At 48.6% G+C, this 14,897-nt stretch overlaps 1 protein-coding gene and 1 pseudogene across 1 annotated transcript; one reads left to right on the top strand and one right to left on the bottom strand.

Annotated features, from left to right (window-relative positions):
• The first annotated feature begins 1,816 nt into the window (after positions 1–1,816).
• On the top strand, positions 1,817–2,198 carry LOC124681376 (annotated as a pseudogene).
• A 2,317-nt stretch (positions 2,199–4,515) lies between these two features.
• LOC124681374 (L-lactate dehydrogenase B-like) lies at positions 4,516–5,595 on the bottom strand. Its single transcript, XM_047216297.1, has one exon. It carries the CDS (start codon positions 5,593–5,595, stop codon positions 4,516–4,518), a length of 1,080 nt encoding a protein of 359 aa, XP_047072253.1.
• Between the last annotated feature and the right edge of the window lie 9,302 nt (positions 5,596–14,897).

The raw sequence follows: 14,897 nt of genomic DNA, 5'->3' as shown, positions 1-14,897 counted from the left end.
ATAGCGTCGAGTCTTGTTGAGAGATGGTGGCGGCTAGGGTTTGGGAGAGAGGCGCTAGGGTTTGTGTGTGAGAGGGCGATGAGAGGCGCCCCTTTTATAGGCCGGAGGGAGGCGGAGGAGCGGTGGCGCTCATTAACGCCGGCACGCAGAGCTAGGCGCGACGGGACGCGTCGCTGCGCCCTCTGCGGGAACTGCACCGTCGCTGCGCGCCAATAACTTCCGTCGCGAGGTAGGCGGCGGTTAGGTTTAAATTAATTGTGCCGCTGACGGGTCGGCCCCGCCACTCCCCGCCTCGCTTTTCGTTGTGTCCGGCGTCCCCGGTGCGTCCCCTGTGGGACGGGGACGGGCTCGGGGCACCGGACACCGTATAGGGGCGCGCCGGACAAAAAAGGGCTTTGGGGGACGCGGCTGAAACGTATTTTCTGTCCGGCGCGCCCCAAATCCCTTTGGGGGACGCTTTGGGGGACGCGACTGGAGATGCTCTTACAGGCACAATCAACGCCCACATTCGGTTACCGACAATAACTTGCAGGCCGAAATATGTCTCCTTAGGGCATGTACAATGATGTACAATCAGCTGTCTGTAACAAGAGCCAGTTATGATTTTGTGCTGACGTGTGAACAAAAATTGAAGAGAGAGAAGAAAGCCGTCTGTATAATTGTAGACGATCTGTAGTCCAGGAATAGCGGTCGCTACAGACAGCTAATTCCCGTTGTATGAAGGCTGTCTGCATATCTGAAATAACTCTTCGTTTGTATTGGTCCAGCGTCCTGGTTTTTGGTAACTGAAGCCCACGTTCTACGGTCATTACAGATAGACAAATAGACAGCCCATTGTAGACACCGTCTGTAGTTAATCTTTCTTGTGACGTGGGGGCAGCCTACAGACATCAGCCGTCTGAACTACTGCACATGCCCTTACCTAAAGTGGGTGACATGGTATAACTGTCACACCAAGCAGTGCAGGTAAGCAGGTTGGAACATCGTAATGGCATGGTGAATATAATTGACAGGCGACATCAACGAGCAACTTCAGTTGTAAACAAGAAGTTGTAGGTTTGTACTTTGTACAACCGTAAGGGCAGCTAAAACATGTCTCTTCACGGAATTACGTGACACTGCACCATGAATCTGCAGTCCTCGACAAGAGGCCACACAGGAACCGTAGTGGTATTTGCTTGTGACTGAATTTTTTTACCTGTAACCCAACTTGTAATTCAAATACACAAATCACAGTGCAAGTAAAACCAATTCTTCTCTGAAGGACTAGTGTCACGGGACACGACAATCTGCCGTTGGACTTTGTAATCTTACGTTGATTTTATTGTCAAAATTAGGCTCTGAAGCCGTGTCAGTGTGTTTGACGTAAATTGGACCGACATGTTTGCAGTAGTAAAACTTATCATCTGATTTTGACATTGGCCGGCTGAAGGCTCACGGGTGTTTGTACGTTGCTCCCAGGAATCGTTTTGCTGCGACTAGCTAGTGTGTGAAACTAGGCTTGATCATTTTTATAGCTCTTCTCACCTGATAGCCGGCCAATTAGAATATACTTTGCATGAATTTGACACTCTTTTCTCTCAACATATCAATTTGTGATGCGATCTTACAACATGTCACGTCAGTAAGCAAAATCAATAATAATGGCCCCAAAGACCCCAGAAAAGACAAATCATATCTGGCCATGGATGAACACCACTAGTCCCCTATAAATACCCTCCAAATCTCTTCCATATGCACCACACCCACACAACTACAGCTCCATCACCTGTCCTATCGCTAACTAGCTACTCACGCGCGTAGTCTAGATCGAGCAATGGCGGCATCCAAGACAAGCATGATCGTAGCGGTGGTGGTCGTGGCCGCGCTGTGCCTGGGCGGCGCGCGGCCGGCAGAGGCGTGTAACGGCCACCCGTGCCCCTCTCCGGTGGGACACTGCCCGGTGAACGCGGTGAAGCTGGCGGTGTGTGCCGACGTGCTGGACGGGCTGATCCACGTGGTGCTGGGGCCGCAGCCGGCCAAGAAGCCCTGCTGCTCCCTCATCTCCGGCCTCGTCGATCGACCTGGACGCCGCCGCCTGCGTTTGCCTCGCCATCAACGCAAACGTCCTCGGCATCAACCTCGACATCGATGTCGATCTCACGCTGCTGCTAAACTACTGCGGCTGCAAGGTGCCCAAGGGCTTCACCTGCGCCTGATCAGTCAGTCATCAAGCAGCCTACCAAACTAGTGTACCCTCTATTGTTCATACAGTACGTATCACCACGTATCTACGTACGTATACCCCCTGTGTTAATTTGGAGGTTGTGTGTGTCGCTGTGTGCGTTGTAAAAGCGACATTTTCCTAGAATAAAAAGGTCTACATTCAGCGTGTTTCTCTTTTTCGTTTTGCAAATGATGTTGAGGCGATTCAAGAAAACCAATCTAGAGTTTCTTCCTTAACGCCGGCAACGTCCCTAGTCCGCCCTACCTTCGGTTGGCCTTGGGGATTTGGACGTGCGGCAGACCACAACCTCTCGCCAGCGGAGGTTTCAATTTTGGTTTCAATTGTTCTTTTTTTTGTAGGTATTCGCAGTGAAAACACTTCCTACCCCCGCGTCACCCAACCCTAGGCTACACGGGGGCAACCCGCACCGCCGGCCTCGAGCCCCTCCCACCCTCGGCCCCCTCTCCTCCGCCGCTGGCAGAAGTCCCGCTGGGTAAAGTTCGGGCGGCGACGGGGCCTCACCCTTGCGCGACGGATGTCCCGCAACGAAGTGTTGCGGGGCTCCGGCTACGATCGCATCTCGTGGATGGCAATAGATGTGATGCTCTCCTTCGCGTTGGAGGCATCCATGCGGTGATGGCCTGGAACTCAGCGCTCGCTCGCGGGCCAGATATAGATCCACCGTTGCAGGCAGACTCATTGTCGCATGTAGGTGTCGGTTGCTCGGCAGCATGGTGGTGTCGGCGGCCGGCCGGGTGGCGGCGGGTTGGATTCTCGCCATCCTGCCCCCGTGGTGGTTGTGGTGAGACAGTGGTCGGCACCTCCTGCTCTGATGACGACAGAGATCACCTCTTGACGGCGAGAAGGCTAAAAGGCGGCTCCTTGCTCCGCATATCCGACGGGCTTGGGGTTGACGACAACGCCGGGTAGAAATCCCTTCATAAGCTGATGACGGCGATGCCCACGGGCGCCGTCACCTTGTTGGAGGCGCCGTCATGGCTTTGCCCGTTCTTCCCTCCCTAGAACACCAGGGGAAACCTTGATTCGGTCTTCGAACCATGCGGCATTACCGGGGCTGTGTCGTTTCCTTCTTGGGGGTGTAGCCTAGGTGGTTCGGGGAGTCCTTGGTGCACCAGTTCGAGTCGTTGGTGGTTGACAGAGCATGGGCTTCTGAGGCGCTATGTACACCATCGCTGGCACTTCTCGTTCAATGCCTACTTTTGTCTAGTTCAACCTCGTTCACTCGCTAAATCTAGGCACTTATGGGCGGGCGGGGCATTGGCTTGTACCATCCTGGAGTTGAAGTCGCCCCCTCCCCTCGAAGTTCCCTTCGTTGGTCGTGACACGTCCTAGTAGCTTAGTGCCTCGCCTCCTCTAGACAGTGCAAAGCGAGTTTGTCTTCCAGCTGGTGTGGGTTGTGTTGTAAACCATGTGAGCCATGTTTGTATCGTGTAGCCATTATTTGCGCATTTCATCCGTCTTGACCTCTTCTTCTATGATATTTGATACACCTTCTAGGGTGTAGTCTCGAAAAAAGGTATTTGCAGTGTCTTGCTTTGGGCGGTGAGGCGGCGGCTACGCTCTAAAGTTAGAGTAAGGTCCTTCCCTTGCCTTATCCTCATTTCGGTAGTGCGCCTAGCACTGGCGGTGAACGTGTGGAGTTGTCTTCTCGTTGGATCTCCTATGATCCGTTTGATGTTCGTGTTAGTTGGTGTGGTTGCAAGCATGATCATTCTGATTTATGGTTCTTGTCTTTAGGCGATGGTTGTTGCTTTGCTACACTAGCTTTTTGAGGTTTAAGCACGATAACTTTTTATATGTCTATTACAGCAAGCTCTACTACGATAAGCTTTGCTTTGCTCTAGTGAGGAAGGTGTGAGTACGGTGGTGTGACTTCGGCTCGCTCTAGTGCTTGTAGTGTTCAGTAGGTGATGTAAGAATCTATATGTAATTATTATACTTTTAGAGCTCTTTTCTGGTGCTTCTCCGGTTGATGATTATTAATAGATGCAAGGATATTTTACAAAAAAACATGTACTACTTCTGCTCCAATAAAAAGCGACATTCTCTTCTAATAGAAAGATATACAGTATATTTTTTACCGGCAAAATAGGAACTTTGTTGAGCTTGATGAGTTACATGTAGCATGTCTATTGCGGTCTAGATCCTGAAGAATAGCTTCTAGAACCTAACCGTGGAGGCACAATTATCAGCACAACAATGTACTGTATTTGTAATTTGTATCTCGGCAATCTTCTTTATTCAGTCTTGGAATTGAAGCTTCATGATTCATGTGCGTTACATCTTTGCTATATACCGAGCGCCTGACAATGTTCCCAGAGCGTCTCCGCCGACCGACGGAGTGTGCTTTCTTCGTCGGCGGTGAGCTCCAGCTCCGCCGCGACCCCGAGCACGCCGCCCCTGCCGAGCCTTGCCGGGAGGCTGAGGAAGACCTCGTGATCGTTGCCGGGGATGAACCCCTTGGCGAGCAGCGAGACCGGGTGGACGCGCCGCTGGTCGCGGAGGAGCGACCGGGCAAGGCTGGCCACCGAGTAGCCAATGGCCCACGACGCGTACCCCTTCAGCCCGATCACCTCGCGCGCGCCGCCCACCACGGCCCGGCGGATCCCCTCTAGGGCCTCCCCGTCGAAGGACGCGTGGGTCTTCTGGAGGTAGCTCAGCACCGGCATGCCGCCGACGCTGATGCTGGACCACAGCGCCACCGCTGTGCCGCCGTGCTCGCCGACCATGTACGCATGCACGTCCTGCGCGCCCACGCCGAGGTGGTCGGCGAGGAGGCGCCGGAGCCTGGAGGAATCGAGGTTGGTGCCGGAACCGATCACGCGGCTCGCCGGGAACCCTGAAAGCTTCCACGCCGCGTACGCGAGCACGTCCACGGGGTTCGACACGACCAGCAGCAGCGAGTCCGGCGACCCCTCCGCCACCGCCGGCACGACCTCCCGCAGCACGGCCACGTTCTTCCGCAGCAGCTCCACGCCATGGTGGCCCACTGGGCGCGCCCCGGGCAACGTGACGATGGCCAGGTCGGAGCCTCTGGTGAGCGCGAGGACGTCGGTGCCGGCGACAATGCGGACGCGCGGGAGGAACGCCGCGGCGTGCTGCAGGTCGAGCATCTCGCCTCGGACCCTGCCGGCGTCGGCGTCCACGAGAGCGATCTCGTCGGCGAGGCCCTGCGTCAGGATCGTCTGCGCGATGGCCATGCCCACGTCTCCCGCGCCGATGACCGAGACCTTGGTGGGCCGCCGCCGGCGCTGGGTCCCTTCTCCATTGTCGCAGCCGGATGGTGGCACCTGGCGGAAGAAGCCGGCGCCGAAGTTGACGTCGAAGCCGAGCTCGGACAGCGAGGACGCCTCCTTCTTCATGCTCATGGTGTGGGGCGGTGGCGGTCGGTCGGGTTGTGTTGTGTTGATAATTGTGCTTAGTCGCTTGGGTTTGGATGCATGCTACGTAGCTGATAGAGAGCTCTACTTATAGTAGTTGTTGCCTTGTTGGATGGATGCAACTCTCTCTCTCTCTCCCACTCTTTTTCGCTCTCTTCTTTTTGTCTTTCTGAAAAGCTAACCTAGGAAGCAATTTATGTTGACCAAAATAAATATGTGACTTTACAATACCGGAGAAACTCCTGCCGGTTTTGACCCATGGTTCGTTCTTCCTTTTGCAGAATAAAGGGAATTGATACATGATAGTTGGTTGGGTGAGAGTGAGTGTTAGATCTTCCGGAGGGAGTATGAGAAAGTTGGAGATCTGCTTATCGTGCATCCCCTTTTCCGTGCAAGTAGCCTTTTTCTTCTTATTTTTTAGAAGTATAAGTTCATGCTATTTGATAGTCGACTTTTGCAGAACCCACAGATTTGTATGAACTCGGCGGCCAATTCTAGGCATTTTTTTTATGTTACTAGAGCTGATTTGTGTTTCCATCTTGTTGTTTGGGTTGGTTGGTTTGACAGCTGACACCTTTTAAGTCTTTTGGTACTACAAGTTTTCACTTTTAAGATATAAGTTTTCACTACGACCTTTTTTTGGAAAACTTGTACAAGTGCATTCCCAAGATATAAGAAAATTATAGGATAATATTAAGTCAGTCCCATGGTGGTAGTGATCTACCGCACCCGCCACCGTCGGATGATCTAGTACAAAATGTATGGACGGTCACACAACTAAGTGTTAAATATAATTGTCTAGTCCTCCTTCATCAGATTGGTCTTGTCCTGGGTTTAGATCCTAGCCAACGCAATATTTAAAATAAATATTTGCAGCCTTCTTAAAAAGAAATCCAATGATACACGGCTAATGCCCATGTGCGAGATAAAAAAAAAAAGGTTCACCGGCCTAGACTTGAGGAGAGGTGTTAAATACTTGAGGAGAGGTTCCTTGCCTCACCTGCAAAATCCGGGAACTCTCTCCCGATGTTTCTTCACTGCCGACCATCAGCTGGGTGCCTCAACATCGCGTCTTTCTTACGTTCTTCCATGTGCCATCGCAACAACTTGGCATGCTCTTTGTTTCTGAACAAACGTTTCAACCGTGGTATTATGGGAGCATACCACATCACCTTCGCAGAACCCTCTTCCTGGGTGGCTCTCCCTCAACATCACCGGGGTCATCTTTTCGATCTTATACCGCAATGCACCGCATATCGGACATTTATTCAAATTCTCGTACTTCTCACCGCGGTAGAGGATACAGTCATTAATGCATGCATGCATCTTCTGCACATCTAATCCTAGAGGGCAGACAAGCTTCTTTGCTTCATACGTACTGACGGGCAATTCGTTATTTCTTGGAAACAACTTCTTTAATATTATCATCAATTTTTCAAATCCCGAGTCAGTCACACCGACCTCTGTCTTCCATTTCAGCAATTCCAATATGCTACCCAGTTTTCTCTGCCCATGTTCACAACCTGGGTACAACAATTTGTGGTGGTCCTCTAACATATTGTCGAACTGCAACCTCTCCTTATCCGTGCCACAGTCTCTTCTTGCATCAGAAATGGCCCGACGAAGATCATCATCAACAGGATCATCTGCTGCCTGTTCTTCACCTCCTTCTTCTTCATTGTCTTCCATTGCGGTATCATCGCATTCAGAGAACATAGATCGGTACTGGTCATCGTTATCTTCTTCTTCATCGCCGTCTTCCATCATAACCCCTTCTTCTCCGTGCTTGGTCCAAACATTTGTAGGATAACGTTGCATAGAAAACAAAAATTTTCCTACCGCGAACACGCAATCCAAGCCAAGATGCAATCTAGAAGACGGTAGCAACGAGGGGGTATCGAGTCTCACCCTTGAAGAGATTCCAAAGCCTACAAGATGAGGCTCTTGTTGCTGCGGTAGACGTTCACTTGCCGCTTGTAAAGCGCGTAGAAGATCTTGATCACGATCGGTTCCGGCGCCACGAACGGGCAGCACCTCCGTACTCGGTCACACGTTCGGTTGTTGATGAAGACGACGTCCACCTCCCCGTTCCAGCGGGCAGCGGAAGTAGTAGCTCCTCTTGAATCCGACAGCACGACGGCGTGGTGTCGGTGGCGGTGTAGAAGTCCGGCGGAGCTTCGCTAAGCTATGCGGGATGTGGAGGAGCGGGCGGCTAGGGTTTGGGGAGAGGGGCGCCGGCCACTAAGGGGTGCGGCCACCTTGGTGGTTCTTGGGTGGCCGGCCCCCTCCCCTTGGTCCCTCATTATATAGGTGGAACCCCAAGAGGTGGTGTCCAAGTCTTCGAATAAGACCCGAACCAAATCCTTCCATAGGAGGGGGCAATCCTAGCCCAACTAGGACTCCCACCCAAAGGTGGGATTCCCACCTCCCATGTGGGGGGTGGCCGGCCCCTAAAGGGGGAGTCCACTTGGGACTCCTCCCCCACTAGGGTTGGCCGGCCATGGAGGTGGAGTCCCTTGTGGACTCCACCTTCCTTGGTGGTTTCTTCCGGACTTTTCTAGAACCTTCTAGAACCTTCCATAGAACCTTCCGCGACATTTTATTCACATAAAATGACATCCTATATATGAATCTTATTCTCCGGACCATTCCGGAACTCCTCGTGATGTCCGGGATCACATCCGGGACTCCGAACAAATATACCAACTCCATTCCATATTCAAGAACTACCATTTCAACATCCAACTTTAAGTGTGTCACCCTACGGTTCGTGAACTATGCGGACATGGTTGAGTACTCACTCCGACCAATAACCAATAGCGGGATCTGGAGATCCATAATGGCTCCCACATATTCAACGATGACTTTAGTGATCGAATGAACCATTTACATATATTACCAATTCCCTTTGTCTCGCGATATTTTACTTGTCCGAGGTTTGATCATCGGTATCACTCTATACCTTGTTCAACCTCGTCTCCTGACAAGTACTCTTTACTACGTACCGTGGTATGTGGTCTCTTATGAACTCATTCATATGCTTGCAAGACATTAGACGACATTCCACCGAGAGGGCCCGGAGTATATCTATCCAGTCATCGGGATGGACAAATCCCACTGTTGATCCATATGCCTCAACTCATACTTTCCGGATACTTAATCCCATCTTTATAGCCACCCATTTACGCAGTGGTGTTTGGTGTAATCAAAGTACCTTTCCGGTATAAGTGATTTACATGATCTCATGGTCATAAGGACTAAGGTAACTATGTATCGAAAGCTTATAGCAAATGAACTTAATGACTTGATCTTATGCTACGCTTAATTGGGTGTGTGTCCATTACATCATTCATACTAATGATATAACCTTGTTATTAATAACATCCAATGTTCATGATTATGAAACCATAATCATCCATTAATCAACAAGCTAGTTATACAAGAGGCATACTAGGGACTTCTTGTTGTCTACATATCACACATGTACTCAATGTTTCGGTTAATACAATTATAGCATGACATATAAACATTTATCATAAACATAGAGATATAAATAATAACCACTTTTATTATTGCCTCTTGGGCATATCTCCTACGATCTCCCACTTGCACTAGAGTCAATAATCTAGATTACATTGTAATATACCTAACACCCATAGCATTCCGGTGTTGGTCATGCTTTGCCCTAGGGAGAGCTTTAGTCAACGGATCCGCAACATTCGGATCGGTGTGTACTTTGCAAATCTCTACTTCTCCATCTTCGATGTACTCGCGAATCGAGTGATAACGCAGCTTGATATGCTTCAGCTTCTTGTGTGACCTTGGTTCCTTTGCATTGGCGATGGCACCCGTGTTGTCACAATAAATGATTAACGGGTCCAATGCACTAGGAACCACACCAAGCTCAACAATGAACCTCTTCATCCATACCGCTTCGATGAAGCCTGCGAAGCCGCTATATATTCGGATTCTGTTGAAGATTTCGCCACCGTGCACCTTGCCGAGCTGCTCCAGCTTATCGCCGCACCATTCAATATAAACACGTACCCGGATCGAGACTTAGAGTCATCGGGATCGGTGTTCCAACTTGCATCGGTGTAACTAGTTACAACGAGCTCTTGGTCACCGCCATAACAAAGAAACATATCCTTAGTCCTTTTCAAGTACTTCGGGATATTCTTGACCAGCTGTCCGGTGTTCCATTCCTGGATCACTTTGATATCTGCTGGTCAAACTAACAGCATGTGCGATATCCGGTCTAGTACACAGCATGGCATACATGAGAGAGCCTACTGCCGAAGCATAGGGGATCTTGCTCATCCTCTCTCTTTCTTCTGCTGTAGCTGGACCTTGAGTCTTACTCAAGACCTTACCTGGCAACATAGGCAAGAACCCTTTCTTGCTTTCATCCATTCTAAACTTCTTTAGAATCTTGTCCAAGTATGTACTCTGCGAAAGCCCTATTAGGCGTCTTGATCTATCTCTATACATCTTGATGCCTAAAATGTACGCTGCTTCACCAAGGTCTTTCATTGAAAAACACTTATTCAAATAACCTTTAACACTTGCTTAATAGTTCTATATCATTCCCAATCAATAATATGTCATCTACATATAATATCGAGGAACGCTACGGAGCTCCCACTCACTTTCTTGTAAATACGAGGCCTCACCATGAGTCCGTATAAAACCGAAGTCTTTGATCACTCTATCAAAGCGTAGATTCCAACTCCGGGATGCTTGCTTCGGTCCATAAATGGAACGCTGAAGTTTGCATACCTTGTCGACATTTTCAGGATCGACAAAACCTTTGGGTTGTACCATATACAACTCTTCCTCAATATCACCATTAAGGAACGCCGTTTTGACATCCATACGCCAGATTTCATAATCGAAAAATGCAGCTATTGCTAACAAAATCCTCACGAGACTTTAGCTTCGCTACGGGTGAGAAAGTCTCATCGTAGTCAACTCCTTGAATTTGTCGGAAACCCTTTGCGACAAGTCGAGCTTTATAGACAGTAATATTACCATCGGCATCTGTTTTTCTCTTGAAGATCCATTTATTCTCGACTGACCTTGCGGCTATCGGGTAAGTCTACCAAAGTCCATACTTTGTTATCATACATGGATCCCATTTCGGATTTCATGGCTTCTTGCCATTTGTTGGAATACTGGGCTCATCATTGCTTCTTCATACGTCGCGGGGTCCTCATCATTGTTGTCCACAATCATGACATTCGAGACGAGGATCATACCAATCAGGAGTGGTACGTTCCCTCGTCGATCTGCGAGGTTCGGTAGCTTCCTCGTTCGAAGTTTCATGATCATCATCATTCGCTTCCTCTCCTATCGGTGCGGGCTGTGCGGGAATTTCTTCCGACAGCTGCGCTACTACGATCTATGAGAGAAGGTTCATTAACCTCGTCGAGTTCTACTTTCCTTCCGAGTCACTTCTTTAGTGAGAAACTCCTTCTCAAGAAAGGATCCGTTCTTGGCAACAAAGATTTTGCCTTCGGATCTGTGATAGAAAGTGTACCCAATTGTTTCTTTAGGGTATCCTATGAAGACGCATTTCTCCGCTTTGGGTTCTAGCTTGTCGGTTGTAACTTCTTTACATAAGCTTCGCAACCCCAAACTTTAAGGAACGACGGCTTAGGTTTCTTTCCAAACCATAGTTCATACGGTGTCGTTTCAACGGATTTAGATGGTGCCCTATTTAAAGTGAATGCGGCTGTCTCTAATGCATAACCCCAAAACGATAACGGCAAATCGGTAAGAGACATCATAGACCGAACCATATCTAAGCGAGTTCGATTACGACGTTCGGACACACCATTACGCTGTGGTGTTCCCGGCGGTGTCAAGCTGTGAAAGTATTCCGCATTTCTTTAAATGCATGCCAAACTCATAACTCGGATATTCGCCTCCAGCGATCAGAACGCAGAAACTTAATCTTCTTGTTACGTTGATTTTCTACTTCACTTTGGAATTCCTTGAACTTCTCAAAAGTCTCGGACTTATGTTTCATAAAGTAAATATATCCATATCTACTCAGATCATCCGTGAAGGTTAGAACATAACGATAACCACCGCGCGATGCTACACTCATTGGTCCGCACACATCGGTATGTATGATTTCCAATAAGTATGTAGCTCGCTCCATTGTACCAGAAAATGGAGTCTTAGTCATTTTTCCCATTAGACATGCTTCGCATCTGTCAAGTGACTCAAAGTCAAGTGACTCAAGAAGTCCATCGGAATGGAGTTTCTTCATGCGCTTCACTCCAATATGACCAAGACGACAGTGCCACATATAAGTAGAATTATCATTCAATTTCATTCGCTTAGCATTAATGTTATGAACATGTGTATCACTACTATCGAGATTTAACAAGAATAAACCATTCATCTCAGGTGCATGGCCATAAAAGACATTACTCATATAAATCGAACAACCATTATTCTCAGACTTAAACGAATAACCGTCTTGCATTAAACAAGATCCGGATATAATGTTCATGCTCAACGCGGTACCAAATAACAATTATTAAGGTTTAAAACTAATCCCGAAGGTAGATGTAGAGGGAGCGTGCCGACGAGCGATCACATCGACTTTGGATCCATTTCCAACGCGCATCGTCACCTCGTCTCTTGCCGGGCTTCGTCTATTCCGCAGTTCTGTTTCGAGTTACAAATGTGAGCAACCGAACCGAGTATCAAATACCCGGGCACTACTACGAGAACCGGTAAGATAGACATCAATAACATGTATATCAAATATACCTTTCTTTTTGACGTGGCCGCTCTTCAGATCGGCCAAGTATTTGGAGCAATTGCGCTTCCAGTGCCCCTTCCCCTGGCAGTAATAGCACACAGTCTCAGGTTTAGGACCAGCCTTAGGCTTCTCAGGATGCGGTGCAACTTTCTTGCCGCCCTTCTTGAAGTTACCCTTGTTAGGCTTGCCTTGCTTTTTGAAACTGGTGGTCTTGTTGACCATCAACACTTGGTTCTCCTTCTTAATCTCTACTTCAGCAGATTTCAGCATGGAAAAGATTTCAGGTAAATCTTTATTCATGTTACGCATGTTGTAGTTCATCACGAAGTTCTTGTAACTTGGTGGCGGTGATTGAAGGACACGATGAATACCCAGCTGGTTAGGGATCATCATCCCCAAGTCATTGAGCTTCTTCGCATGCCGGACATGACGAGCATGTGCTCACTAACGGAGCTGCCTTCTTCCATCATGCAGGTAAAGAACTGCTTCGAGGCCTCATAGCTCTCCACGGCCGCATGAGTCTCAAAGATAAGTTTGAGCTCACGCATCATCTCACATGGGTCGTGGTGCTCAAAACGCTTTTGGAGCTCTGCCTCTAAACTGCACAAGATGGCACACTGAACTTTGGAGTACCGAGTTGCCCGAATCTCATAAACATTCTTTATGTCCTCGGACATTGCAGGAGGTGGTGGGGGACCTAGCGGTGCTTCGAGCACATATTGCGGGTTTCCACCGGTGAGGAAAATCCTCACATGACGGAACCGATCGGTGAAGTTGCTACCATTGCCCTTAAGCTTTTCTTTCTCTAGGAGCTGGTTAAAATTGATGGAGGGGCGCCATGATCTACAACATATTTGCAAAGAGTTTAGACTAAGTTTATGATAAATTGAGTTCAATTTTAATTCTGAAATTAACTAGGTGAACTCCCACTTAAAACAACATCCCTCGCATTGTCTTAGTGATTACACGAACCAAATCCACTACACCAAGTCCGATCTTCACGAGAAAAGATGTAGCTTCAAAGGCGAACACTCAAAGTGTTCATCATATCATTCATATGACTCATGCTCTACCTTTCGGTATCCCGTGTTCCGAGACCATGTACGTACATGCTAGGCTCGTCAAGGCAACCTTGGTATCCGCGTGTGCAAATCTGGCTTGCACCCGTTGTATGCACATGTAGAGTCTATCACACCCGATCATCACGAGATGCTTCGAAACGACAAGTCTTAGCAACGGTGCATACTAAGGATGAACACTTTATTATCTTGATATTTAGTGAGAGGGATCATCTTATAATGCTACCGTCGCGATCTAAGCAAAATAAGATGCATAAAAGGATTAACATCACATGCAATTCATAATGTGTGATATGATATGGCCTTTCGTCTTTGTGCTTTTGATCTCCATCTCCAAAGCACGGACATGATCTCCATCATCACCGGGCATGGCGTCAAGGTCAGTGGCGCCGCTTCATGGTTGTCCATCACTTATAGCTACTATAACAACTACTTGAAATAAAGCTATTACATGATGAATAGACACGCAGGTCTTTAACAAAATTAAAGACAACCATTAGGCTCCTGCCGGTTGCCATAATACAATAATGAACATCTCATACATCAAATATAATCATCATCACATCATGGCCATATCACATCACCAAACCACTGCAAAAACAAGTTAGACGCCTCTAATTTGGTTTGCATATTTTACGTGGTTTAGGGTTTTCGAGTAAGATCCAATCTACCTACGAACATGAACCACAACGGTGATACTAGTGTTGACAATAGAAGTGTAAATTACAATCTTCACTATGGTGGGAGAGACGAGACACCCGCAAAGCCACTTATGCAATACAAGTTGCATGTCAAGCGTGGAGCAAGTCTCATGAGACGCGGTCATGTAAAGTTAGCCGGGCCGCTTCATCCCACCATCCCGCAGAAGCAAAGTACACAAACTAAAGCAACAAGAGCATCACCGCCCACAAAACCATTGTGTTCTACTCGTGCAACGGATCTATGCATAGACATGGCTCTGATACCCGTGATGGGGTTCGTAGCATAGAAAACAAAAAATTTCCTACCGCAAGACGAATAAATCCAAGATCTAATCTATGGAACACCCAAGATCTAATCTACAAGATCTAAGCAACGAGATGGAGATGAGACTAACCCTCGAAGATTCCAAAGCCTACGAGATTAATCTCGTTGTTGGTGTAGACGATCGTCCCCGGTGCTGCAATCCGGCAGCACTTTCGTACTCGGTCGCGCGTACGGTGTCGATGAAGCTCCTTCCTCTCCCGTTCCAGCGGGCAGCGGAGGTGTGGTAGATCTCCTCCAAATTCCAGCAGCACGACGGCGTGGTGGTGGTAGTGGAGGAAGAAAAGCTGCAGGGCTTCGCCTAAGCCGGAGCAGCGTATGGTGGAGGGAGAGGCGGCCAGAGGAGGAGGCAATGGATGGGGGGTGTGGCCGGCCACCCCCTCCCCTCTTTATATAGGGGGCCAGCCGGC

This window comes from Lolium rigidum, unplaced genomic scaffold, assembly GCF_022539505.1.
Source record: "Lolium rigidum isolate FL_2022 unplaced genomic scaffold, APGP_CSIRO_Lrig_0.1 contig_41079_1, whole genome shotgun sequence".
Classification (NCBI taxonomy): Eukaryota; Viridiplantae; Streptophyta; class Magnoliopsida; order Poales; family Poaceae; genus Lolium; species Lolium rigidum.
The sequence above is the reverse complement of the archived record's forward strand: the minus strand, read 5'-3'. Positions and strand labels throughout refer to the sequence as shown.

Coding starts and splice junctions, on each gene's coding strand:
- LOC124681374 (XM_047216297.1), bottom strand. CDS start 5,595: ATGAGCATGAAGAAGGAGGCGTCCTCGCTGTCCGAGCTCGGCTTCGAC.